Source organism: Amorphotheca resinae, assembly GCF_003019875.1.
Source record: "Amorphotheca resinae ATCC 22711 unplaced genomic scaffold M430scaffold_7, whole genome shotgun sequence".
NCBI lineage: Eukaryota > Fungi > Ascomycota > Leotiomycetes > Helotiales > Amorphothecaceae > Amorphotheca > Amorphotheca resinae.
Window position 1 is genome coordinate 1,722,745 of NW_020194477.1, and position 27,131 is coordinate 1,749,875.

The window sequence follows — 27,131 nt, forward strand, 5'->3', positions numbered from 1 at the left end:
TTATACTAATATTTCTACTAATCGCGTAAAAGAGTATTATAAAACATTATATAGAAAATTTTAAAGTATTATTTAAACTTATTACTAATTTACTTTTAAACCCCCCCCCTCTTTCTTTTTTTATCTTTATTTTATACCTATACTATTTAATAGTCTAAATATAGAACAAAGAGTCTAAAGAACTAAGAGTCTATTAAATTAGCCTAAATATTAAACAAAGAGTCTAAAAGTAAAGTTATAGCCTAAATATTAAACAAAGAGTTTAAAAGTAAATTGATTTTACTAAACATTTTTTGCTTCTACTACCCTACCTCTTTTACTACTACCCTACCTTTACAATAACAACAACAACAACAACAACAATAGGTATAGTTTACGTGTCGATCTATACTAATCATTATACTAATCATTAATACAGTTGATTAATAACAACAACGACCTGATCCGTAGCTTACCTTTTAAAGAACCCTTTGATTAATCTATAGCTCCTTCCTTTTAAAGAATTCTTTTGATTAATCCGTAGCTCTCTCCTTTTAAAGAATTATTTTGATTAATCTATAGCTTACCTCCTTTTAAAGAATTCTTTTGATTAATCCGTAGCTCCCTCCTTTTAAAGAATTCTTTTGATTAATCCGTAGCTTTTCTCCTTTCTAAGAATTCCTTTAATTAATCCGTGGCTTTCCTCTTTTTAAAGAATTCCTTTAACATAGATACAAGAAGGCATATAGTAGGTATAAGTTTACGTATCGATCTATACTAATCATTATACTAATTAATAACACAGTCAAATTTTAATAACTACAATAGTAACAATAGATAACGGTAACGGCAGAAACTTAAAGCGTAAGGCTATAGAAGAGCTCTCGACAAACCTAAACACAATTAAGGTACAAAAGCGCTAGGACACAGACGACAAAGTCGTTAAAAAGATTAATAAAGTAAAAGCTACTAACTAGAGGGCTGTAACATACGCTAAGAAGAAAGTAAAAGAGACATCTAGATTTATTAGTACATCTAATGTATAGAAACAACAGATACTTAACGATATAAGAGACTAAGTTCTGTTATAAAGGTATGTTTAACTTCTATATACTAAGGTATTTTATACTAATCTTTATACTAATCGATATTAGATCGCGAACAGGAAAGGACTAGAAGACCTTAGCTTAAGAGCTAGGCTATAGCGAGATTAGTAGATAATTTACTATTAAAGATAATAGAAATCTTACCTAAGAAGATATCGACTTTAAAGAAGAAAATACTACGTAATATAAAGAGATATAGCGAGAGGATAAAAAATTAAATAATAAAAGCGTTAATAAAATTAGCGATAATATTAATAAAAGGGGAGTTAAGGTATAGTAGAGCTACGTCTAGGTATACTAGTTCTATATTAGATTAGTATAAAGATTAGTATAACGCTAACTACGCTTAGGGCAATATAGCCTAAGAGTTCTGCCTCTAGTAGCGGAAATAGCGCTAGAGTAAGAGAAGCTTTTATCGTAAGGTAATAAAGCTTAAGAGAAGAGGAATAGAACGGCTTAAAAGGGATAGGCCGTATTATCTTATAGTAGACAGGTACGTGTCTTAGTAATTGTTATACTAATCTTTATACTAATCTTTATACTAATCTACTATAAATAATAGGGACTTACAAGACTTCCTACTACCTAAGCGATTTTTTATATTAGGAGAGAAAGCTATGTAAAGGAACATAGCTACGTAGTACAAAGAGGATAATAGATAGGTAGATTTGCTAGGGCCTACGGATTAGTGGCTAGAAGATCTAGAGATTAACAATATAGGGTTTACGTTTTCTAACTAGCGCTCTAGGCATTACTAGGCGTACAGACTAATCTACGCTAATAAAGAGCCCTCTAATAGGACGTACGATCGCGTGTACCTGTCTAGTACGGACCTCTTTATAATAGAGGATTCGATTAAGACTAAGGAGATACTAAAGGCGTTTTTTTACGTTTAATTTTCTATAGAAAAGAAATACAGAATAATCGTTCTTTCTTTTACGTACGACTTGTATTCGGTTATAATACTCTTATCTATAACAGTATAGCCTACAATTTATGTAGTAGAAATTAAGATATCTAAAATCAAGGATTATTAGAGGCGTACTATATATAGTAGAGATTATGATTCCTAAAATAAATAAACAAAGGGACGGCTAAGTTACTAATAGTATATAGTAGTAGAATCAAAGCCTTTAAAAGATCTTTAAGAATTTGTTGTTACTATAAGGACGTACTTAGTATAACTTAATGTATTACATTATATATTTATACTAATCTTTATACTAATCCTCTTAATTCCTTCTTTTTTAAACACAACTTACTCTTCTAAACATTCGTATTATTAAAAACTACCCCTTACGATTACAACATTATACAATGTCTTTATTATCTACTACTATGTTTATTCCTGATTCCTCCCTAGCTACAAACCTATTTAGTGATGACACTATTACTATAGTACTAGTCGGTAAGTTTGAACGATTAGTGATTTTACTACTTGACACCCACTACTTTATATAAGTATTTAACCTTAACCAATAATAATAGAGTATTAAAAACACGTTTCTAAGGTTAATTAGAAGCACCTAAATTAACGGTTAAAATACTATATTAACTAGTACTTTGTGTACTACCCTTTTGCCTTAATTACCGTATCTCGCCTTCTTTCTATACTGTCTAGGCATGCCTTAAATAGACTCGGATCGAGGGTATCCTAAGCCTCTATTAGAGCGTTCTTAAGTGCCTTTATAGCCTCTTTACCTGTCCCTAGACTATCGAGCTCCGGGTGTAATTCTAGTACCTTATTTTTAAGGTACTACTAGATGTGCTTAATCAGGTTTAAATCAGGCAAAAAGGGGGGCTAATCTACTACCGGTATAGCTATATCCTAAAACCACTACTAGACCTTTTACGAGTTATAGATAGGGGCGTTATCCTACATAAAAACTAGGCCTAGTTCCTAGTACCTAGGCATCTAATCCTCGATAACCGTAAGGTAAGAGCGCGCCGAGTACCCTATCTTCTTTGACTTAAAGTCCCTGTCTATAATCACTAGGTCTGATTTCCGGATTTTACTATTAGCCTACTAAAAGTAGCCCTAGACTATAACTAATATATCCTTACCCTTTTTATAGGTAGAAACGGTCTCTTTGCGTAGCCTTTAAGCGACTGTACAAAAGGCCTACTCTTAAGCTTGGCCTTTACCCCGCTCTACAGAACACTTATTACTCTACATAATATTTCGGAAGTCATCCTTTGTCTAATCCTTCTACGTAAGGCACTACTTAAGCCTCTTCTCTACTACTTCCGGTAACAGGTAGGGCCGCTTTTTATAGCGCTAATTAACGATTCTAGAAGGCTTAAGCATCACCTTAAGAGTAGTAGTCGAGAAATTAAACCCGAGGGCTTTATAGACCTCTACGTACGTGTCTTTTAGGTATAATCGTACATATCGTATAAGGTTTCGAACGTCGCGATCTGTATATGATTTAGGCCGGCCGGCTTAAGGTAGGCTCTTACCCTTATAGCGTAATAAGGCGTAGCGTAAGGTAGTTCTAACTGTCGAATCCAGGATATTTAGAGCCTTTAAGATCTTAGTAGGAGAAATACTAAAAAGAGATACAGTAGTGATCTAGCCTCTCTTATAAGGAGTTAGTTCCTTCTTCTGTTAAATATTACCGTTAATAGAACCTAGGATTTGACGTAGTGTTGCTATTATATTAAGTTAAAGTAGTAGGTGTTGAAAAAGAGAGACGCGTTTAAACGCGAAAATCGCTAAAATCGCGTAAACTTTCTGTAGGTCACTGTAACAGACCTTTGCTAAATACTGTTAGCTAAAGAAATCAATGTTTCTAGTAGACTAAAGACTAACATTACTAATTCCTTACCTAGTAGCTATAGACAGATTAGGTAGCTACAACAGTAGGTTTAAATAATACTAACGTAGTAAAACAGCTAGGTTAGGACACAACTAAAAGATTAGTACACTAGTAACAATTCTACTAGGCTACGAATCGGCATACTAGTAAACCGGTAGTTATATACTAGAAGTGTTCTATAATACTTGCCTATCCTAATTCGAGAGTACCTACAACTAGTACTACTACCCTTACGAAATACCTAACGTCTAAACAATGTGTTAACACATCTACAAGTTAAAGTTAAGGCTTATAAAGACAACTCTCCCTTTATAAGGCTGTTTTATTATCTGTAACTATAAGTACAACCGGTTAGTATAAAGATTAGTATAAACTAACTAGTATATATAGTCTACTACCCTTATAACTAAGGCTTTTTAGGACTAGGTCCTTAAAACGATCGTTTCTTTATAACTCTCTTTCCGGGCTATAGAAAACACTGATCTCTAACGGCTATTAAAGCTGTTAAATCCTCGTTTTTAATTACTATCGGCAACAACTATACAGACCTGCCTAACACAGCGCGTTGCCTGAGTCAAAGAGAACATGCTTGCAAACCTAGTGCCGGGCAGTAAGGTGGCCTTGTCTCTTGATTGTTAGTCGAGTCCTACTGTCAGGTGTATTTCTATAGAGTGGAAGAGGCAAGAGTCGATAGACAGTCGTAGTATATTTAAAGGTATATCGCTACTTTAACTATAGACTAATCTCTAAACCCCTCTTCTTTCCCTTCCCTACCCTCTATTCTTATACTCCTTAATACCTACTATTACCTCGGCTATAGTATATAGTTACCCCGTACTTGATTTCTAAGCTATTATAGTCTTACGTATTAGCGTACCTAATATAGTATCCTCCCTTTTTAGCTTCTGTCCTTAGAAGCTTACAGGTAGCCGTTAGATCGTAAGGAGGCTAGGGCAAGCTAATACCTCCTTAGAAACAGGAATAAATGTATAGGAATAGATTAGTAAGTAAATATATAACTATATAACTATATAACTAGTAGTGTTAGGAAAAAGAGAACAGTAGCGACTTTATAGCGTAGTAAAGGCGCGTAGCTAAACTATAAGATTTCTATTATATATCGTACTTTTAGATCTCTACCTAGCGCGCCTCTTGTATTTACTTTTAGTAAAGACACATTATAGTAAAGTACTAGTAAGTCGCTAGATAGTCGTAAGACCCCTAATACGTAATACAAACCGCATTACCTAGGCACGTTAGTATTCCTTACTCTTTTACTACTTTTAGAAATCCTTTGTTACCTCTTACTAAGAGGTCGATAGTATACTAATAGTAAGTAGCTATAAGGATTAAACCGTATTACCTATAATCGTATTTTTTAAGTAAATATAGAAAAACACCTCCTTTATCTTCTTTTACTTAGTCTGTCTCTTATAGTACTAAGGGGTATATAGAGACTCGTTTTCGCTAGTTTGTTACCTCCTTTTCTTCTTTTTACCTTATACAAATATAACGCCGTTACGCCCCCTCCCCTCTTACGACTCTTTTAACGAACTTCTAACGTACCTTTATTAAACTATTAACGACAATATAGTACTAACAAAGCGATTAGTAGCTTGTAAGTAATACTTAAACTAAATGGCTTTATAAGACCTATAAGGTACCCTACTAAAGTATAAGGATAACGACTATAAGTATTCCTTTCTAGTAAAGAGTAACGGCCTAATAGCGTAGTAGCCGCGTTAGTAAAGTATGTCTATTATAAAAATCTAAAGAAGGAGTATATTTTTGTAAGTATAACCCTTCTTAAGGCGACGCTCTTATGTCGTAGCTTTGTTAACGTTACTAGGTTATTTTAACTCTCTAAGCTAGAAGAATCGAACTTTAAAAGGTAATTACAAAAAAGGATAAGGTAAGGTAGTCTGTTGTTTATAGTAAAGTCAAAGCTAATACAAACAGGCTATAATTTAGGCCGCCTAAACTTTAGTAAAGAAGAGCCTTTAACATTTAAAGTCTTAGACTAGAATGTTAGTAAAGAAGAGGCTTTATAGTAACAAAGTAGATAGAGAGGAGCGCGTAGAGTAAAAGTTAGGTTATCTAGCGAAAATTACCTATTAGTTAGAGCTTTATAATAAGTTTGTTACGACTACAAACATAGAGGCGGATTGTCGTAATTAGCTTGTAGAGAAGGTAATACAAGTATAGTAAGACTATGTTACTGTCTTTAAAAAGTACGTGTCTTATTTTAAGAAAGTTATAAGTATCTCTTACCTTAATACTAAGTCGCTACTAACTTAAAAGTAGTACGCGTACGATTTGTAGAGATCTAAAGGAAGTAAGAAAGTAAAGGATAAAGTAGTAGTAGATACTATAGAGGATAATAATAAAGAAAATAATAGTAGAAAGGGTAGTAATAAGGACGAATAATAAACAAATAAGGGTTAAAGCGTCTTTAATAAGTAAGATTATACTTTAGATTTTTTTTCTTTTTCCTTTTTCTAAGATACATAATAATAAAGTTAGTAGAGCTTTAAAAGGTGTTTACTAGTAGAAGGGTAGTTTAGTGTTTTTTCTAGATACCTAGGTTTCTAAGTTTTTATGTAATAAATACAGAAGTCGTACTTATATTACCGCGACTACACTAGTAACATTATGCCTTTCTAATAATTATCTTAATGTGTTTGTTTGTATTTACGTAAAAGTAGGCTATCGTTAAGGTTCTGTCGTAGTTCTTATAAGTTTTCTAAATCGTTATACCCTTTTTATTTTATAAGATAGAGTCTGTTTCTTTATAGGCCTTTATAGTTAAGAATAGCTTCTACTTTAAATGTTTCTTTATCTAAGACTAGGATGTCTATTAGGCTTATAAGGACTTTGCCTTCTTACGCCTTATAAGGTACTAGGCTTGTAATTAGAAAGGTAAGATGTAGCTGTACTAATAAAGGAAGGTATAGTCTATAAGTAAGTCTATAGTCCTTAATAACGTCTTTAATTTAGTAAGGGCTAATGTACTTATCTACGAATTTCCTAGAGGGTCGACGTTACCTTAAGTGTTTTGTTAATAAGAGTACCTAGTCTCTCTTTTTAAATAAAATCTTTTTCTAGTTCTAGTTATACTATTTCTTATACTATTTTTAGGAATACTAAAGGAATATAATAATTTCTTTACGGCTACTTTATAGCTACTCTACTCGCGTATTAGCTACTAGCGCCTCTACTAGCTTTGACTAGTTTAGGGGTATGTCCTTAAGACCTTACGGCTAGTACCTATATAGTACGTACAATAGTATTACATTTATTATAGAGTACTATAAGGTATTATATACAAATTTAGTAAGATCTAGCTTAGTTACCTAGTCGTCTTGTATAAAGCTATAGTAAGTTTAAAGGTAATGCTCGATAGCTTAGTTCTGCCGTTCTATTTACCTGTCTGTTTATAAGTAATAGGCGGTACTAAGTCGCCGTAATGTTACTAGGTACTAGTAAAAACTACTCTAGAATTTGCTTATAAAGAGAGAGCCTCGGTCTAAGACAATACTGTCTAGAATTCTAAATTGTTGTATAACGTAGTGTATTAAGAGAGATACTAGTCTATTACTAGTAAGACGATTAGTTATTAGAATATATAAGGAAAATTTTGTAAATTAGTCTATAATAACAAGTATTAAGTTATATAGTTTGCCTACTACGTTATAAGAGTAAGGTAGCTATGTAACAAAGTTAAGTAAGATCTCTTACTAAGGTTTAGAAGAAATAGGGAGTAGGGCTAACTTACTATATAGTAGATAGGTCCTTGCCTTTATTCTTTAACAGATAGCGTAAGTAGAAACGTAATAGTAGACGTCTTTGTTAAGACTCGGCTAAAAGAAGGATTAAGAAAGCCTTTTCTTTATTTTACTAACTCCTTAGTACCCTATAGTAAGTACGTTATAAAAAAGCTTTAGTAACTCCTTATATAAGCCCGGATTATTAGGTATATATACACGTCTACAATACTATAGTAGTACATTATCCTTAAACGTCTATAAGGACCTAGTAGTACCTTAGCTACCTTACTACTTCTTCTACTCTTTATTAGTAATAAAGGCGTCCCTTTACTACACATTACAAAGGGCTTCTAATAGTAATAGTAGTAACGTTAACGTTACTATTACCTAGCTATTACTCTTACTAGCCTGACTCTAAGTAGAGTTCTCTACTAGTATAAGAGTGTTTAATTCGCGACTTAATACTCTAGTAATAAAAGCGTAAGGTCCTTAAGACTTACGATCGCCTTAGTCTACTAGCCGGCGTAAGTCTAGCCTCTTACGCTAGAGCGATTCCGCTAAGATAGTATACGTTAAGGAGGTCGCTAGACCTTTAAAAAGAATAGAAGGAATTAAAAGAATAGAAGGAATTAGAAGAATAAAAGAAATAAAAGCTTTGTTTTAAACAAGCCTTATAGTAAGACTAACAGCTTCTAAGGTAACTACGTTTACCCGGAATTTGTTAAGGAAAGTTACTAAGAGAGCTTGTTACGCCTCTAATTACTTATTAAGATCTTATAAGTCAGGCTACTATAATAACTTATTAGTAGGGTTTTAGGTACTCTTCTTGTATTTAATCTTAAAGTTAAAGATAGAAAGTTCCTCTAGCTATCTAGCTTACTACTATAACAACTTCGGCTTTATAGAGAGGTAATAGTAGTTTAGGTAATCTATTAAAACCGATACCGAACTTTGTATATATACTAAGTACAGCCTCTATAACCTAAAAGCCTTAACAATAGCTATTAACTTAGCGTTAAAGGTGTCGTAGTATAGCTCTAGCCCCTTTAGCTTTCTAGAAATAAACGTAATAAGGTACTAGCGGCCTTCTTATAGCTATAAAAAGACAGTACTAATAGTATAGATAGATACATCTGTTTCTACGCGCGTAAGTAGTTTAGGGTTATAGTAACATAAGAAAAGGGCCTTTACAAAGACTAGTTATAGCTTATAAAAGGCTTCTAGGGCTTCGGAACTTAGTGTAACAGTACTAGTAGCGTCGCCTTAAAGGAGATTCGTTAGTAGTATAGTAATCTTTAAATAATTCTTAATAAAGCGCTTATAGAACCTAGTAAACCCTAAGAAGACACGAATGTCCTTTATAGTTACAGGAATAGGCTATTCTTAGATTATAGAGACACGCTTAGGTTTAATACGAACTCTTTATAGGTTAATAACGTATCTTAGAAAACCTACTTACTTTATATTAAACTTGTACTTTAAGAGGTTAGTATAGAGGTTGTGTTATTAGAGACGTTTAAAGACGTAGTAAACATACTACGTATACTCTTCTTTATTCGTAAAGTAGATAAGGATATTATTAAGATATACGATACAAATATTATTAATAAGATTCCCTAGTACTTTGTTAATAAAGGACTAGAAGGTCGCTAGTACGTTTACTAGCCTAAAGGACATAACATAGTATTTAAAGTAGCTATATTAGTACTAGAAAGCCGTTTTCTACTTATTACTAGCCTTAATACAAACTCGATAGTACGCTTTACGTAGGTTAAGCTTAGTATAGACACGGGCTTATAACAGCCGATTAAGGATCTCCTTAATTAATAGAATAAGGGCTTAGTTCTTTCTAGTCATACTATTTAACGCCTAGTAGTTAACGTAGAGTTATAGCTTTTCTTCTTTCTTTAGAACAAATAGTATTAGAGTACTAGTAAGGCTCTTACTTAGACAGATCTATCCTTTTACTAGGGCGTCGTCTAAATATTCGTGTAAGACACCTAGCTCGACCTCTATAAGCGGGTAGATTCGGCTATACAGTAGTACCGTGTCTCCTTTAAGGTCTATTACATAAGTAAGGCTATTAATTACAGGTAGTGATCTAGCCCCTTCCTTAGAGAAGACGTCTACAAATTGTTAGTACTTACTAGGTAAGGTCGCTATAGCCTTACTATCTTCTTATAGTTCCTCTTATAGTTCCTCCTTACCTAGGGATTCCGGGTCGACTATAATTAGTTATACTGTCGCTACGATTACAAATTAAGCTTCTTTTATTACTTTCCTAATTTCTTTCTTTGTTATATATAGCCGGACTATTAAGGACAACGTAAGGTATACAAACGTCTAGGTCTTTTATAAAACGATTAGGTCTATAGCCTCTAGCTATAGAAATCTAAGTATAACATCTAAGTCCCTAATATTAGCGACAACAAACCTACCTTAATATTACCTTACTATTAAGTAGTTATCTTAGGCCTTAACAAACAGATCGTATAATCTAAAGCTTGTTGTTATTTTCTAGAACAGTAAGGACACTATAATATAATTATTAAGTTACTATAGTGCCTCCTACCCTAATAGTTGTAGGTAGATAAGGTTAACTTCTACTCTTAAGTCTAGTAAGGCTAGTATAGCTACCTAGCTACCCCTAATACGTATCTCTACCTAAATACTTATTAAGGGTCGCCCCTCTTCTTATTGTTTAGGCGTAATGTAGTAGGCTACTAGTATAGTATTAGCGCCTAAAGTACTAGCCTTATTAGAGTACTAAGCGTAAGTATGCCTAGATTAACTATATATAGAGCATTTGTATAGTAAGCACGAATTTGCCTAATGACTAGGCTACTAGTATTAGTAGTAGTTACCTTGTACCTTACTCGCTAAAGGGGTTTTTACGACACTAGAAGAGTCTCTTTACGTATTTAAAGTTTAGCTACTAGATACTCTTTACGTGTTTACTAGTGTAGATAAGGTCTTTAGATTATAAGAAGAGCCTTCCTTAGTATAGTATAGTGTTAAAGGAGCTCTACAAGAGCCTTCTTATTACCTTGTCCGAATAAGAGTTTCCCTTCTTAACGCTACTACCTTAACTACCTTAAAGGTATCTAGGACCTTACTACTTACTATATAGGCCCTTAACTTAGGCTTTAAACAATCGATAAGAAGACAGATACAGAATATCTTTAGGAGGGCGTAGCTAAGTTTAATAACTAAGGAGTTATACTATTAAAGGAAATTCCTAAAGGTCTTGTTTTAGTTTTAAGTTAACATTTAGAGTTTTAACACTACTTTAAGAGAGTAGGTACCCTTATCCGCGATACTATAAAGGAGCTACGCCTTTATTTCTCCTTAAGTTACATTAAGAACTAATCTGCCTTTTTCTAAGAAAATAAAAGACTTCTAACGCTCTTTAATATAATCTTTTAGTACTACTACTATAGCGCTAACACGTTTAGTATCTGTTAGATAACTCTTTAGATAAGTGTTAAACTCTATTTTCTAGTTAAATAAGAAGGTCGTAATACTAGTATATATCTCGTTTTTTAGTAGAATAAAAGAGGTGTTACGATAGCTCTTCCTTATTTCTTTAACACAAGTTTACTAAAAGGGCCGTTCTACTTTAGGAGGGTTATTAAATTCGTATAGGTTTATTAAGGGAGCCTCCCTCTTCTTAAGTACTATAAGGTAGTCTCGCTTTTACTTAAGGCGCTACTCTACCCTTACTTAGGCGATCCTCTTGTTTAACTTAGTCTTACTTAGGGAAAGGATTTCTGTTAACATTTAGGGAGTCGTACTAGGTTTGCTGCTATCTGCCTATAAAGAGGTATTCTAAAGAGTTACTTAAGAAGAGGCCTACGTCTTGTTAAGGTTTATTCGTTATGTCTACGTTATCGCTTCTTACTCTAATAGTCTATAACCTTTTAGTAAGGGCAAGAGATTAGAATGTTAGGTATATTTCTATAAAGTAAAAGAGGTAAGAGTCGATAGATAGTCGTAGTATATTCGAAGGTATATCGCTACTTTAACTATAGACTAATCTCTAAACCCCCTTTCTTTCCCCTTTCTACCCTCTATTCTTATACTCTTTAATACCTACTATTACCTCGGCCGTAGTACATAGTTACCCTGTACTTAATTTCTAAGCTATTATAGTCTTACGTGTTAGCGTACCTAACACCTACGCGCCTTTTGTTTATAGGCGTTATAGCATATTACATTAATAAAGACTAGGTGCTTTAGGAGGAGTTGATTAGGTTTAAAAACCTATGTAATGTTTATTTAAGACAGGCCCTAGTAACAGTTGTTAATGATTTACTAACAAATCTTAACCTAACTAGTCAAGTAATATTAATTACAACTAACAATACTAGTAATAACTATACGATAGTAGATAAAATTAATTCGTATCTTAAAGACGTACTAAAGAACAGTCGTTTTCTTAATAGGTAAATCTAATATATTCCTTGTCTATTACATGTTCTTTAGCTTACTATAAAAGCGCTCTTAGGCACAATTCGACTATAACTAACAAATAAAACATTTATTTAGGATTAAAGGAATAAGTAAGAGATAGACGAGCTTAAAAGGATACGACAGGTAGGTAACTAGGGCATACTATATATACTAGTAAAGGTATAGATTAGTTATAATTTTTATACTAATCTTTATACTAATTAGATATAGATTTAGAAGCTTGTAGTACTAGTTAACTCGAGTAAGTAAAGACAGGAACATTTTAAACAGATTTAAAACAGGCTAGCTCGTAATGATCTAACACGTCCTCTTTAATTAATTATAGACGTAGCTACTTGATAGGACTCTACTGTTTTAATGTTAATTTAGGTAATAAGACTTTAGAACGCTATTAACAAATTTTGTAAAGATTATATAGTAGTATACCTGTTTTAGATCTTAAGCGTTAAGTAGGATTAAATCAGATATTTAATTAATCTTCTTTACCTATTTAATTTTTTTACGACTACTATTAGTAAGACAAAGAGTATTACCTTACTATATACTCTATAGATCTATAACAAGTTGTTTAAACGCCTAACTAAATCCTACTATCGACTAAAGGCGAAAGTTAATTAAAAACTATAGGTTCGTATTCTTATCTAAGGTATTAACGCTACTAAGGCTAAACTTAACTAATACTATAACAAGATATATACAGATCTTAGTAGTATTTATACGATAAGTATAATCTTAAACCTAAGGTTAAAATTAGAGACTTTTAATCCTAACTATTATTAGCTTAATTTTAAAGTAAAGGATTAGTGATTAGAGTTTAAGGAGTAGTTTTATAAACTATACTAAAAGAACTATCGTAATCGTACAAGAAATTCTGATCGTCTTTAAATACTCTAAGAGGTAAACATAGATACTATAGTATTAGTATTAGATTAAGATCGATCGTTAAGTATAGATATAGCGGATAACGAGGTAGATATATAGCTTAGGATAAGTAAGTTATTTTATACTAATCTTTATACTAATCGTTAACTTAAAACTAGAACCTAATAACTGTATACCCCTCTTAGTTTAGTAGTAGCTCGAGACTCGTCTCCCTAGCCTTATAGCGATAGCTAGAGACTTGCTCTATATTCCTCTTATAGGCGTTAGTATTAAGCGCCTCTTTAATTTTTTACGTAATATATGTAGCTATTGTTATAGCTAACTTAAACCTCTAGCTATCTATGCCCTTATGTTGGTTTTTTTCTCTTAACTTTAAGAGGAGTAGGGTAACGAGCTTAGAAGGATACTTTCCGATACTATTAATGTTAATAGTATAACTAAAGAAGAGATAGAAGCTAAGCTAAAGGAGCGGGAAACATCTGTTAACTTACGTCTAAAGGAAGTCGACACGTAGGTAGTAGATTACTATATTAGTAATAAGGAGGGAGAACTAAACCGGCCAGGCTATTAAGCGTAAACACTATAGACATAGAGACGCCTTAATACTATTACACATAAGAGGCTCTTATAGGCTCGTTCTATAGCTTAAGATAATACCTAGGTACTCTCTATGTCTATACGTAAAATACGTAGTACACAAATAGTAGAGCGTAAGAAGAGGAATACCGTATAAGATCTGTTAATCTACGATCTACTAGAAGACCTTAAGGATAAGGACATTCTTAAGCTAGTAGTTAATAGAGATCGTAATAGCGTAGAGTCGGTTTTACTAACTCTGTCTCTAGGATCTAAGCTAGAGACTCCTAAGGGTATTAATACGCTAAGGAAACAGGTACGGGAATTACAGGATAGAAGATCTATTTTAGATCGCGTAACAAAGCAGGCAAGGACTTAAGGATAGTAGAGCCTAAGTACTAAAATAAATATATATAAAACTATTTTGATTTATTTATTTTATAATCGTTTAAACTTAGGATGACTATACTAATCTTTATACTAATCTTTATACTAATCTAAGTAATCTTTATACTAATCTTTATACTAATCTTTATACTAATCTTTATACTAATCTTTATACTAATCTTTATACTAATCCTTATACTAATTAATGATTATAACCTTAGGTATCGCGTAAGTGTAAAGGTGCCTTAGTGCCTTAGGATATACTGTACCTATAGGTTGGGTCTACCCTATAGGTTAGGTCGTAGATTTATTTAGGGACCTATGGGTTAGGTCCTATTCACTATAACCCACCCTATAGGGTGGGTACCCAACCCATTTAGTGGGGACCCATGGGTTTCTGCGCAGCCTAAGTGAAAGCAAGAAAAGACGCAAGACCAGAGTAAGACAAATACGGTGCCGATCTAAAGTTCTACCTGCTAACTAAGCCGCAGGACACCACTACGATCGAAACACCACCTGCTCATACCCCGTCTCCTCCAGAACCCACCACTGCTTCGTTTAATCCGGCAAAAGCCAGACTTTCAGAGCTGGACAAGAAGGAGTTAACCGAGGATAACCGCTCCCTGTGGCTGTCCGTCCTAAAGTCTATAAGAAGCTACCGTTCAAAAGTAATTAGGGAACTAAGGATCTATGTCGACGCTATAGTAAAAAAGGGAACTATAACACAGATCATAAGATTAGCGGACTCTTTCCTAGCCGTTGTTTTTGACACTACAAAGTATAGAGACGCTGCCCTAAATTAACTACGTAAAAAGAACTCTTTTGAATTTAACAAGGCAAAGATAACGGTTTTAGCTTTCTTGTTTAGGGACAAAGTTAGGGAGAAGGTATCTGTGTAGACAGTCTTATACAGACCTTTAGACTCGCATAAGGTTTTAGCCACTACGATTTTAGAACATCTAGGTACTGAATGCCCTGTAGGTCTCGGTCTCCAAATCAATCAAAAGTCACCGGTCGAAAATAGTGGGAGCAAACAAAGCAGCAGCTAGCTTACCCATACCAGCTTAGAAGACATAATAATAGTGAAGTTGCTCAAAATGGGCAGCATCATAAAAGAAAGAACTACCTATAGAAAGAAACAGTGTCGAACCAACCTGTCCCTTTCTAGATTTTAGAAGGGAAACAAACACCATCTTGGTCATGGAATGGGTAGTTGATCCGGTGTAATGAATTCTGTTGCTACTTCGGTTAGGAATAGGGGGTGGTATCTATTACCTAAAGTAATGAATGATATAATTGAGACCTAAACGGCTGGTGAAGAGGCAGCTTACACACATACATAGCTTTCCTCAAATCCGGGCCTGCAGAATAACGGTAATCAATAATCATACTAACCGGAAAGTGAGTGAGGGGGGAGGTTTTGTATCTTTCCCAGATAGTCGATTTCCTTCTCCTCGCCCTATTGTTTCTCCGGAACTCTAAAGCGACTTCACTGGTTCATGACTATTAAATAATATCCTATTTCTCCTTGATATTAGGATTCTTTCTAAATCCTAGTTAAAGCTGTTAGGACTTTAGCCTACGCCTCTGGAAGAGTAAGTAGAGCCTTCTCACTCCCGCACTTTCTCCTGGTCTTTGATTGTACTCAATACCGTGTACTCTGCTAACTTTACTTTGTGTACAGATCATGGAAGCAGATGTAGACCTTATAGCAGACAATGGGTTAACCTGCGGCTATGGTGGAACGACGCGCGCTTTCTGTATGGCAGCAAATGCCCAAACGACTGGTTGCAAAGTAAGTCATTCTCTCGGATCAAAGGCTCTCTTCTTTTACATTTCTAGTACAGAGACCAGCGAGATCCACATACACACTGGCACAGTATGCTCTTGATCACATAGAAGAGGAATGCTAACTTGGGAATATTGTAGTGGTACGGAACTCCAAAAGAGTGTGACGTTCTGTGCCCAGCATGATACCTTGCATTAGCATACAACTCCCAACCGGACGGCGAAGCGGTGGTATGTATATACTTCTCGTCTGAATTTACCTTTTTGAAAGAATCGAGAATTACCTAGTCAGCGTGACCTGGCGCGACTTCCCAGAAATAGACCTTTGTGAGGAAGGAATTCGGACCTCGCATGTCCCTTCTTGGGGAAGCTTCAGAGTCATGTCTTAATAGCTCTCGTCTCCTGCAAGATTGAAAGCTACTAATACATCGATGATCGATAGGCGTGTAAGAGCGGTGCATACGCAGTCTTGTGCTGTCAGAGCGTGTGGGCAGCACCCATTTCCCAAACCTTTTGCGACAGCGAGGACCCAATATTAGGTGGCATCGTCATTCGTAAGTCAGACTTTATTCCAAAAGCTTCCCTATCTCAAATTTTTGAGGCGACTTCACTTCTCAGGATGTCATTAAGTCGTAAGAAGTATCTCACTGCCCTCGATATATATGATATTTCCTTGACTGTTGAAAATGACAATGCTGAAACCGAGACCCTATAGATAAAGTCCTTGCCGGCGGCGCAGTGGAGATTTACAAATTATGTATAAAATTGTCATTACCTTGCATCAGATACAAGCTTTTATACACCGTCGCAGAGAAATAACACTCCTTACTTGTTCACAGCTCCCCGTGCAGTTGTTGCCTCATTCTCGCGTCTCCTCTCAACCAATTTGACTCCTTAACCCGTTGAATATAAGCATCCCTTGCCGCCGTGAACTCATCAGTCCGGAAGTTTTGTGGCCACCCATGACTTTGGTACATTTCTTTCATAACTTAATACTAAATGTCGAGATCAGCGCTATCCAGAAAACAAATCACAAGCAAGACCAGAGAAGGGAAAAACAGGGCCAACTCCCATGAACTCGATCCTCTTCCGTGTTCAGATCAGCCCTCAGGATCTCACCAGTCTCACTCGCAGGCCCGTTCCAAGGGATCCATTCCAAGTCAGCAAAGCGCTTGACCTATGGTTCGAGCACGTCTTCGATAGGTACGGCTTCTTGGTAGTTATAGTAGTACTCAGGAGTGTTTTCTGGTCTGCCATTTTCGTTATCCCAGTCAACTTTTGTGATGGTGCCTAGGAAAGAGTTATAATTGCTTGCTCTCCCAAATGAAGGAACAGGGTTAAATGTCATCAGCCGAAGAGCTGTGTTCTGATGAAGAAAAAAAGAAGCTCCTGGAAATAACGAGGCCCCTAGATATAAAGCCAATTTATATATGAAGCTGTAAACATCGTGCTTACTCGGGCTTAATAGACAGCATCATCCAGAAATGCTCGAACAACAGAAAACAATGCTTGACTTGAGCATTGTAACCCCGTTGTATCTTGAGAAGAAAATGTTCATATCCCACTTAAACCTCTATGCATATGAACCCCCCCAAAAAAGAAAGTGGTCGCAAATAAGACAGACGACGACTGAGGGAGAAATAGGATAGCAATCACAGCACTAACGAACCTTTCCTAGTATCCAAAATCAACCACCCAGACCCCTATCCGTCAAACACCAACTCCATCTCTCCACATACTCATACTCTCCGTCCGCCCACTCCATCGGATGCTGCGCATAGCCCAAATCCCTACTCAGATCCTTACTCACCGTCCCAGGCGCAATCGTAAATCCACGTCTCCCTTTCAAGTACAGTAGATTCTTAACGAGATCTAAGACGACCGGGTCCATAGTTGGACCCCAACGAGCGACATCGCAAGGGGGGAGTTAGTGTAGTAGGAATAAGAGGGCGTCGAGGGGAATGTAGGCTAGGTTTACCGTTTACGAGAACGGCGTAGAGCTCGAAGAAGAGTTCGACGGTTTTTTCGGCGTTGAAGGGATACATGACGGTGTTTGTTGATGATGGGTTGGTGGTGGTTAGTAGGGTGAGTGAGGGAGGGATGGGGAGAGGTTTTGTTTCTTTTCCCAGAATAGGCGATTTCCTTCCCCTCCCCCTTTTTTTCTTTTTTTCCCCGGAAATCCTCGAATGGTTAAGACTCTCTTTTCCACGAAATTGTTTCTCCTGAACTTTAATTTAAAGCGACTTTACTGGTTCATGAATACTAAATTACATCCTATTTATTCTTGATATTAGGATTCTTCTTAGATTTTAGTTAAAGCTATTAGGACTTTAGGTTTCGAAAGAGCGAAGAAGTGTGGAAGGATAGGGAATGCATATATATATGTATATGTAATACTTAGCTTGGCTAATACCGACATACTGTACAGATCACAGTCCTCAAAAGGAACAATAGCAAGTAGTTTACATTATCTAGTCAGTCATGGACAAGATAGGAAAGTTTCCGGGTTCTGTGCAATAACAGCATTCAAAGCCCTTTAATCATACCAGATAGCATTCATCCCAAACCCGGGCTCCTTCACATCGCAATGCGCCACCCTCCCCAAGAACTCCTCGTTCCAGCGGTAGATCTCCAGCCAGCCCTCCTGGTCGTCCGTCAGCGCCACCCACTCATCGCTCCAGTCGCACGGGCTGACGGCGTTGGAATGCCCTCCGCTCGTCGGTGTCGGGTTCAGGCAGATCTGGCGCTCCACGTTGCCCGCGGGGCCCAGCTTGAAGGCCGCGATGTAGCCCGTCAGGTGCGCCGCGTTGGCCCGCGACGTCGCGTACAGGTACCGGCCGCTGTGCGAGAGCGTGCACACGTCCGACCGGTACATCTTGGGGTTCGGGATCCCCGGCGGGATCAGCGGGTACGTCAGCTGCGTGAAGGTCGGGATGTGCGATTGCTCGTCGATCACGTAGACGGCGAGTCGGTTCCCGGCCTCCATCAACACATACAGGTACTTCCCGCTGGGATGCAGCGCGACCCAGCGCGGGTGGTCGCCCGGCGCTGGGGCGCGCAGACGGTTGACGAGCGTCAGCTGGCCCGTCTCCTTGTCCTTCTTGTGCGTCCAGATGCTGTTCCCGCGCAGGTCCGCCGAGTACAGGTACGTCTCGGTGGGATCGAACACCATGCCGTGGATGCCCGTCTCCGGGCTGTACTCGTAGTTCTGGATGTTCTTCACCAGCGCGCCCTCCGAGTCGACCGAGAACACGTTCCCGAACCCGGCGTGGTCGTAGAAGGGATTGCCATACACGTTGAACGGCGCCTGCTTCGCGGCCAGCACGAAGATGGCGCGCGTGTTGGTGTCGAGACTCGCGGCTCTGGCTGGTCGCTCTGTTAGAAGAGGGGGCATATAAAAAAAAAGGGGGGGAGGGAGAGAGGTTTACGGTCATGTGACATGGGATGAGAGGCCTGGTGAATAATTTCTGTAGGGCTCTTGACGGCATAACTGGCCCATTTCTTCATCGATGCACCATAGATGGTCTTCTTCGCATGCTAAAGGCCGGGGGATGTGAGTCCAGGCTCCTTGAACAAAGGACGGGAGGAGAGGGCTGAGAAACTCACGTCGAAGGTCATCCACGAGATAGGCTGATCTTCAGGAATGGCGGTCCTCTTGATCATCTTCAGCGTCAAAGCTACATCGTCAAACTCAAAGGTGAAGATGGCCCCAGGAGGGGTCCAGGTGCCCACCATCAAGTGGTGCAGCATCTTGCTTTGCGGGGGAGATGTCTCGGGGGTCTGGTACGGCAAGGGAGGGATCCCGGATGGATTATATATACAAGGATGAAAAGTCGACCAATTGGGAGGATGTCAAGCAATTGAGACTCGATATCGATATGTCTTCTTCTTCTTCTCCATCGTCGTGCTGGACGGGGCCCTATTATCGTATTTATATGAGCCGATTGACCCCATTATTACCCGTACACGGGATGAAGAGAGCAAGGCGGCAAGGCCGGTCGACGTTGCCGACAGAAGATCCCAGTGGACCCGTCGCCCGTCCATTGGCCAGAGGCCGTCGCGGCAAAGTCTTTAACAGAGGCTCGATTATCCAGGAAGCCATGGCCCAATCATATACCACATCGCCCGTGTCTTGTTCCTTGCGGAGGGTTGTGCGGCTCAACTGGCTCTTCTGGTCCTACGGAGAATTCTTAAGACATTAAGCTTTGGGGTGGATCCATGGAGACCCTTGAAAGGGGGAAGGGGTGACGAGGGGGAGCCGAGGACTTTTTTTCACTGGCATCACGAATCGAAAGATATACTCGCTGCACATATCGTTTTGGAGTCACTATTCACGCATCGAGCCACGTTGCAAAGAAACAAGTGGAGTGGTATTTTCTTTACTGCTTGCCCATATCGTCCATAAAAAAAGCGCTTGCTCCCGGTATCACGATACCTCGGGGTTGTATGCTGTTGAACTGCACTAACTCCCTCCCATTATCATAAGAAGCCTCATATCATCGCGTATATCCTTCTCTCCTCGCCCTGCACATTTAGACGGCGGCGGAGGTCTCCTCCTTGGGCAGAGGGGTGAATCGGAGGTATGGTCGGACGATGCGGAAGTTGGGGAACAGGGTCTTGGCCTCCTCGTTCTTGACGCTGGGGTGGACGATGACATCGTCACCGGGAACCCAGTTGATGGGGGTGGTGACACGGTGCTTGTCACCGGTCTGGAGAGAGTCAACGACACGGAGGACCTCGGCGGTGTTGCGGCCGGTGGAGGCGGGGTAGGACAGGATCAGACGGATGGTCTTCTTGGGGTCAATGATGAAGACGGAGCGGATGGTGAACGCAATGCCCTTGGAGTCGACGTTGGTGGTGTCCTGGTGGTCCAGCCTAGGCGGTGGGGGGTCAGTCTGGGGGGGGGGTGGGGAGGAGATATGAGAAGCCGAGGAAGCACTCACATGTCGTAGAGGTAGGCAACGTGGCGGTTCTTGTCACCGATGATGGGGAAGGTCAGCTTGCTGCCGGTGATGTCGTCGATGTCCTTGATCCATCCTCCGTGAGACTCGACGGTGTTGGCGGAGAGACCGATCAACTTGACGCCGCGCTTGGTGAACTCGGGCTCCAGCTTGGCGAAGGCGCCGAGCTCGGTGGTGCAGACGGGGGTGTAGTCCTCGGGGTGGGAGAAGAGGACGACCCAGTTGTCGCCGATGAATTCGTGGAAGTCGATGGGGCCGTTGGTGGTGTCGGCCTGGAAGTTGGGGGCGATGGAACCCAAGCGGAGGCTGGAGAGGAGGAAGTGGTCAGTGGCCAAGTCTTGGGGTGGGAGAGGAGATGGGAGGAGAGGGGAGGAGAAGAAAGGAGAGGAGAAAGGAGAGGAGAGCGGAGAGGGGCGGAGCGGGGCAAAGGAAGAGAAGAGAGAAGCATCGTTTGCGCAGAACACAGAGACAATACAAGAGATGTCCCGTCTGGTGGTATCTTGGATGAAGTTGATGCAGCAGAAGAGACGGAATATCTGATGCTATTCGCAAGATCCCTTGATCCCGACGTCGCAAAGAGGGGTGAAATAGCACGATGGAGGGGTAATTTTTTCCAGTTTTTTGGACGGGGCGACTTACGGAACAGCTCTCTCTTCAGTTGCCATGGTGAATCTGGATCTGGAGGAGTGATATAGGGACGGGAGATGAGAGTTGATGGAGTGATGGAGTGCACGAAGTGTTCAGATGTGTGGTGTTGATGGTGTTTTTGACTCGAGAGAAAATGGCGCCGAAAAAGGTCTTCTTATGGTTAAATGGGGAATTCCGCTAAGGCATGAGCTGCTCTGAGCCATTCTTCACATCATCCGCTGCACAAATCCTATCAATGCACATGCACAATCACACCATCCGCGCTAAGCCCGCGCGAAGTGGGGTGTGTGCCTGAGGAGTCAGGCACCCATCTTCCCGTGACGGCTTCTTACGTAAGAGAGTCATCGGTGGCGGCGGGAAGATACCTGAGGCCGCGTCAGGCAACGAACACCCTACCTCGTCTCCCTTTTCGCAGTTCTCCTTTCCCTCGGCTCCTGCTCCTTTTCCTCGCCCCCCTTTCCACACCCCCTTTTTCCTCAACCCCTTTTCCCGCAACTCACCTCGTCGATTCAATTCCCCCGTGCATTCTCACCACCACACTGTGCTTCACATGGCTCGTGTCAAGCTTGATCCATTTCCCATAATCTAGATTTTCCTACCGTACCCGCTAATCCTACATGCGCCGTTGCCATCCCTTCTTCCCCTTCACCACCACCGGCTCGCCCACGCGGCTCACATTGTACTTCAACCGGATCCCCATGGCCGCCAGCTCGGCATCCAGGTACTTCAGCACGCTGGGCACCGCCACAACCGTCGTGTTCTCCCCCCCAATGTATTGGTTCCCCTGAGCATCCTCCCAGACCTGGCACTGGTCCGCGAACTCCGGCTCATCCCCCGTCCACTCTCCCGGCCGGTGCGCGCAGCGGCGGCAGCGCACGATTCCTGACCCCTTCCGCCGCGACGCGAAGGCGGCCACCGTCGGCTGGATCGACAGGAAGCTACCGCAATCCTTGCAGATCCACGTCTTCTTGTAGTCGGAACAGTTGAACAGCCGGTCTTGGAGGAGGAAGGCCGTCCCGTGCGCCAGCAGCGAGTCTCGCTCCATCTCTCCCACACGGATACCACCTCCCCTCTTCCGTCCCTGGACGGGCTGGCCCGTCAGGTTACTGATGGGTCCCGTCGTCCGCACTTGGAACTTATCATTCACCATGTGCCGCAACCGTTGGTAGTACACGACCCCGATGAAGATGTCCGCGAATAACTCCTCGCCAGTGATCCCGGAATACATCGGCTCATTACCGTGGTAATTGTACCCAGCATTCTTGAGTTGTTCCCCAAAGTAATCGCCAGCGGTGTGCTCCTCGTCGAACTTGAAGGGCGTGCTGTCCTGAGCGAGCCCGTGCAGCGCGCCAGCCTTGCCGGCGAGCGATTCGACGAACATACCAATGGTCATTCGGGACGGGAAGGCGTGCGGGTTGATGATGACATCGGGCTGGATTCCCGACTCCGAGAAGGGCATGTTTTCAGAGGGCCACAGTTGAGACAAGACACCCTTCTGCCCGTGCCGAGAAGAGAATTTATCCCCGATGACTGGACGTCGAGCGACGCGGAATTTGACTGAAATGGCCTGCATTGGCGCAGTTCCGTGGTCGCTGCCAATGATGCGCACTTCCTCGATATAGGCAGGCTCCTTATCCTTATACTTGTAGAAGTGTGTCTCCCCATCCCTGTTCACAAGCTTGGTACCAGTGTAATCCGGGCGGACAGTATGCCACGCACAGATTATATCTCCCTCTTGGACCCTTCGTCCAATGAAGGGCAAGCCGTCCTGGTCGATGTCTTTCTTCCACGCAGCCTTGACTAGCCCCCCGGGAGCAAAGCCGAAAAGCTTCCTGACATTCTTGTTCGATAGGGCTTGCTGCCCAGACTTCTTATGACCTTCCGCCAGATCGTAGACCTTGACTTTGGTGATGCATCCGTTACCGAACCCGCGCTCGTGGGAAGTCTTATTGATTATCATGGCGTCGTCCATATCGTAGCTGGTGTAAGAAATGACCGCAACAACAGCGTTCGTGCCGTTGGGGAAGTTGTCGAAACCATAGGTATTGTGCAGAGCTGCTCTCGCGATAGGTGTTTGCCCAGTTTGAAGTCGATATGCCTTGTTGTCTGTCCGGTAGCTAAGCGCCGTGCCTGGAGTTCCCATCGATTGCTTTCCCATCTGACATTGATACATGTTTCGAGGAGACTGGTTGAAATCGGAGAAGGGGGTCATATTTGCGAGAATAGATAAGATGTTTGTAGGATCGAATTCAACATGGGTAGACTCGCCGGAAACAATCTCAGGTTCGGTGACAGCAATGGACATGTAAGGTTGCTCGAGGGGTCCAACGAAGTCCTCCATGCCCAGAGGTAAATACTTGACCGGTCGGATCATACGGGCTGGGGTTGAAGCCATGTAGATACCAGGAAATTGTCCCCCGCGTGAAATCGGGAAGTGCCCAATTTCAAGCTCCTTGGGTACTTTATGTGATCCCTCGACTTTCCAGTATCGTAGCGTATCCGCAATTCTCTGGGCCTGCTTCGGCGTACACCATCCTAGGACTCTACCGTCCAGCTGCACGACGACACTTTCGTTGATGGAACCAGAGCCGTGTTTGGCCACACCCATACCAGCGACTAACTCCGGGATTGCTGATACATCCACACTGTGGGTGAGGACTTTGCATTTGTGGGCCAGATGGTTGAGAAGACCACAGGGACCTCCATCGGGAGTATGAACAGGACAGAGGAATCCCCAGCTCTCTGGGAGCAGCTTTCGGACAGTTGTAGTCTTCATCTGGGCAAAGAAGCTACCTCTGTGAACCATTCGGAAATGGGCGAGGAATCGAAGGAAGTTGATTTTCTCGGCGACGACTGTGAAGCCAGACGTCTGCTGTAGATCCAACCCGGATGGGCTGACAAGATTCCCAGTCGACATGAAATATTCTAGAGCACCCCCCAAATTGGCGTTCGTCCTGAGGCAGATCTTTGTGGGAAACTCCCTTGAAAACTCGGGAGACGTAAATTTATTCTCCGGGCTCTTCATCACCCACTGGCGCACCGCTTTCCGCAATTGAACCCCGACGTAGTCTTCGAGCCGCTCCTTCACCAGCATACCGTATAAGAACCCACCCAGCAGGATCTCCTGATTCGAGGCTGCATCTGGGTTGTCCGCTGCGCATTCCCCTGAAACAAGAGCATATAACTTTTTGATCATGAACAGAAGCATATTGAACTTATCCTTGTCCTGAGCTTCGGTTACATTGACATTCCCAAGATGCACGAGCACCATCTTTCGAAGGAATACGGTTCCAGCCTCGTAATCTGACATGGTATCAGGTAAGTTCAGCACGTAACGGAACTTCTCTCCCAAGTACGATCGATTCTGGCTTTTCGAATAGAGCCCGTGCACCTCCTTGTATTTCCGCAACAGTAATTCTACCCGCTCGGACAAGTACGAATTCTCACCACTTTTGGTGCCTGCAAGGCCAGCGAGGCCCTCGTATATTTCACGGTCGTTCGTTTCCACCAATGCCTTCATGATCATGACGACGGGTACAAGGTATATCCTCTTTCGCCATGCTACTTGCACCGTCATGCTTCCGTCGTTAATGTAGTGCAGAACGTTTGTGTGGGAAGTCTGGTCGGGTCGCACTGATCGTATGAGAACTCCATATTTCGTATAACCCGTCCCTCGATTCAGGAAAGAAGACCGTACAATCGCCATCGGGAAATTTCTTCGATTGACAATCAGGAGTCGAATGAGTTTCTCTATCCCGTTCACGATAAAGTAACCTCCCAGCTCCTCTGATTCTTCTTTGTGCCGTACCAACTGTGCCGGCGAATCTTTCTCAAGGTGGCATTTGTTTGACTTCCATGCTGTTAGCATCCCAAATATCTATACGGGTGGCCGTACCAACCATCAACATGAGCGGGAACTTTCCGAGGTCTCGGGTGAACTCATATGGATCACCATCATTGATTCTGTATTCAAACTTTGCAGTCAGCAGCCCACGGTAGGTGACATGCCGCTCTCTGCATTCCGATGGCAGGACCTCTCGATTTCTAAAGGTTTTTTTGTTTGTGTCGGGAAGCATCGACTTCCCCAGATAGACCTGCTTGATCCTGATATCCAACTTATTCTTCCCCTCCGTCGGGGCTCGCGCATCGCCATCGAGGAAGGAGATTGTGCCAATATCTTTCAGAGCCTTGTTTATTAAGCCGTGCTCTTCGAAGACGGCGTTGAAAGATTCGACATGGGGGGCGACGGCTTCTTTGAGCGCGGGGTATGCGGTATGATCCTCGGGTGGATGTCGAAAGAGGTCCTCCCTGCGAAGCGTATCGAACTCGTGATTCCAGCTTGTGCTGGTTGGAGGGGGGGTCTTGACCTTGTAGGAGGGAGCCATGGTCGAGCTGGAGGGGGGGATGTTAGAGCTTTGTCTGGGGGGGGGCCATTTGGTAGGTATTTGACAAGGGAGAACACGGGAGAGGGATTGAAGCTTACGATGTTTCTATTGATGCTTCAGACCATGCTACGAAGCTCCATTGAGAGATGTGCGTGTTTGGACAGAGACGGAGATATCTCACGGCGCGCAAACAAGAAAATTAAATTTTCCCGGCACGACGGCGATCACGTGGTCTTATCGGGCAGCAATCAGCAGCTCAGCCCCACTGTGGCTAGTCGGGACCCGTGACCCAGGCTGCTCCGTCTTGCCGCTGCGCGAGAGCGTTGAAGTGATTGTTGAACAATACCTTACCTATACAATTCATTATACAATTGCAACGGAGGCAAGGTAAGGCAGCTGTGGATTGATGCTCCTCTCGCCGTGCTGTTCTTCTCACATCACATCAACAACAGCATTCTGCAGGCGTCAAACATATCATATCAGATCATATCATATCATATCACCATACCGAGCATACCGTCCCGGCCCGCCAACAAGGACCCGTAAGGGACCTAGCGAGTGCAGCGTTGCGGGGATGCTCTTTGGACGGCCCTTTGGCTTTGGCTTTGAATGCGGACGCGCCTCATCTGCTCCTCTGCAAGAAAGGCCCATCCCCGAATACAACGCTGTTCGACCTCCTCCTGCACCTTGCCCACGGCCGGCACATCCATCACCTCCAAACCCCCCAGATCTCCGCCGTCGCGCTGCCGCCCTCGCCCTCGCCTTCGACTTCGATCCACGGCCCGCCTCGAGCTCCCCCCCGACAAGCCCGCCAGCCCGCCACCGCTCGCTGCAAGTCGCGGCCAGCAAGAGAGTAATAGGGTAATACAAATAGAACCGGTAGAAAAACAAGAGCCTCCCTCTGCCCTTTGTCGTGTCCGTGGCGACGAGACGCCTGTGCGCGGTGCGTGCTTCTTCGCCCTGCGCTCTGGGATTGCCACAAGCGCTGCTTCATCCGATCGCTACACCGTCACATCATTTGCGCAAATAGCGATCTGGTTCTACAATTGCTCAATAAACACATGTAACCCCCACCATCCCCCCCCCCCATCACTCTCTGAGCATCCGGATCCAAATTACCTGGTCTCGGCCACCCGCTGTATCAGTCTCGTCTTCCCGCAACCTTGCGCAACTCGCCCGGCAATCGTCCTTGCGAGAGAGAGAGAGATCCCACCCACATTATTCCCAAGGACCGACACTTTTCAACATCCACCCACCATGGCGGGCCTCTTCAAGCGGGTGTATGACTGGCTGCTGAGGCTGTTCTGGTGAGTTTTCGCTGCTGTGCAGAAATGCAGCTCGGCTTTGTGCGGTTCTTTCC

The 27,131-nt window shown here is 41.7% G+C and overlaps 5 protein-coding genes across 5 annotated transcripts; 2 read left to right on the plus strand and 3 right to left on the minus strand.

Annotated features, from left to right (window-relative positions):
* Positions 1 to 16,676: 16,676 nt before the first annotated feature.
* On the plus strand, positions 16,677 to 17,092 carry M430DRAFT_251969 (hypothetical protein). The gene has a single exon (XM_024865202.1). It carries the CDS (start codon positions 16,850 to 16,852, stop codon positions 17,069 to 17,071), a length of 222 nt encoding a protein of 73 aa, XP_024720578.1. The 5' UTR covers positions 16,677 to 16,849; the 3' UTR covers positions 17,072 to 17,092.
* Positions 17,093 to 18,229: 1,137 nt separating this feature from the next.
* On the minus strand, positions 18,230 to 19,527 carry M430DRAFT_141806 (hypothetical protein; the record flags this gene model as incomplete). The annotated part of the gene is made up of 3 exons (XM_024862729.1): positions 18,230 to 19,143; positions 19,206 to 19,314; positions 19,384 to 19,527. The coding sequence occupies 3 exons, from the start codon at positions 19,525 to 19,527 to the stop codon at positions 18,314 to 18,316; spliced, it is 1,083 nt and encodes a 360-aa protein (XP_024720579.1). The 3' UTR covers positions 18,230 to 18,313.
* A 782-nt stretch (positions 19,528 to 20,309) lies between these two features.
* M430DRAFT_51394 (hypothetical protein) lies at positions 20,310 to 21,403 on the minus strand (the record flags this gene model as incomplete). The annotated part of the gene is made up of 3 exons (XM_024868219.1): positions 20,310 to 20,652; positions 20,721 to 21,044; positions 21,378 to 21,403. The coding sequence occupies 3 exons, from the start codon at positions 21,401 to 21,403 to the stop codon at positions 20,310 to 20,312; spliced, it is 693 nt and encodes a 230-aa protein (XP_024720580.1).
* Positions 21,404 to 21,522: 119 nt separating this feature from the next.
* M430DRAFT_141813 (hypothetical protein) lies at positions 21,523 to 25,778 on the minus strand. The gene is made up of 2 exons (XM_024862730.1): positions 25,286 to 25,778; positions 21,523 to 25,236 (listed from the first exon to the last, which is right to left on the minus strand). Exons 1-2 carry the CDS (start codon positions 25,769 to 25,771, stop codon positions 22,000 to 22,002), a joined length of 3,723 nt encoding a protein of 1,240 aa, XP_024720581.1. The 5' UTR covers positions 25,772 to 25,778; the 3' UTR covers positions 21,523 to 21,999.
* Positions 25,779 to 26,338: 560 nt separating this feature from the next.
* Positions 26,339 to 26,751, plus strand: M430DRAFT_35633 (hypothetical protein). The gene has a single exon (XM_024866778.1). It carries the CDS (start codon positions 26,346 to 26,348, stop codon positions 26,634 to 26,636), a length of 291 nt encoding a protein of 96 aa, XP_024720582.1. The 5' UTR covers positions 26,339 to 26,345; the 3' UTR covers positions 26,637 to 26,751.
* The last annotated feature ends 380 nt before the right edge of the window (positions 26,752 to 27,131 follow it).

What these genes read in the sequence shown, in the direction of transcription:
- M430DRAFT_141813 (XM_024862730.1), bottom strand. Translation starts at nt 25,771, where the DNA reads ATGGCTCCCTCCTACAAGGTCAAGACCCCCCCTCCAACCAGCACAAGC. An exon ending in AGTTCCCGCTCATGTTGATG is followed by an intron (nt 25,237 to 25,285) that starts GTTGGTACGGCC and finishes ACAGCATGGAAG; the next exon opens with TCAAACAAATGCCACCTTGA.
- M430DRAFT_35633 (XM_024866778.1), top strand. Translation starts at nt 26,346, where the DNA reads ATGCTCTTTGGACGGCCCTTTGGCTTTGGCTTTGAATGCGGACGCGCC.
- M430DRAFT_251969 (XM_024865202.1), top strand. Translation starts at nt 16,850, where the DNA reads ATGAACTCGATCCTCTTCCGTGTTCAGATCAGCCCTCAGGATCTCACC.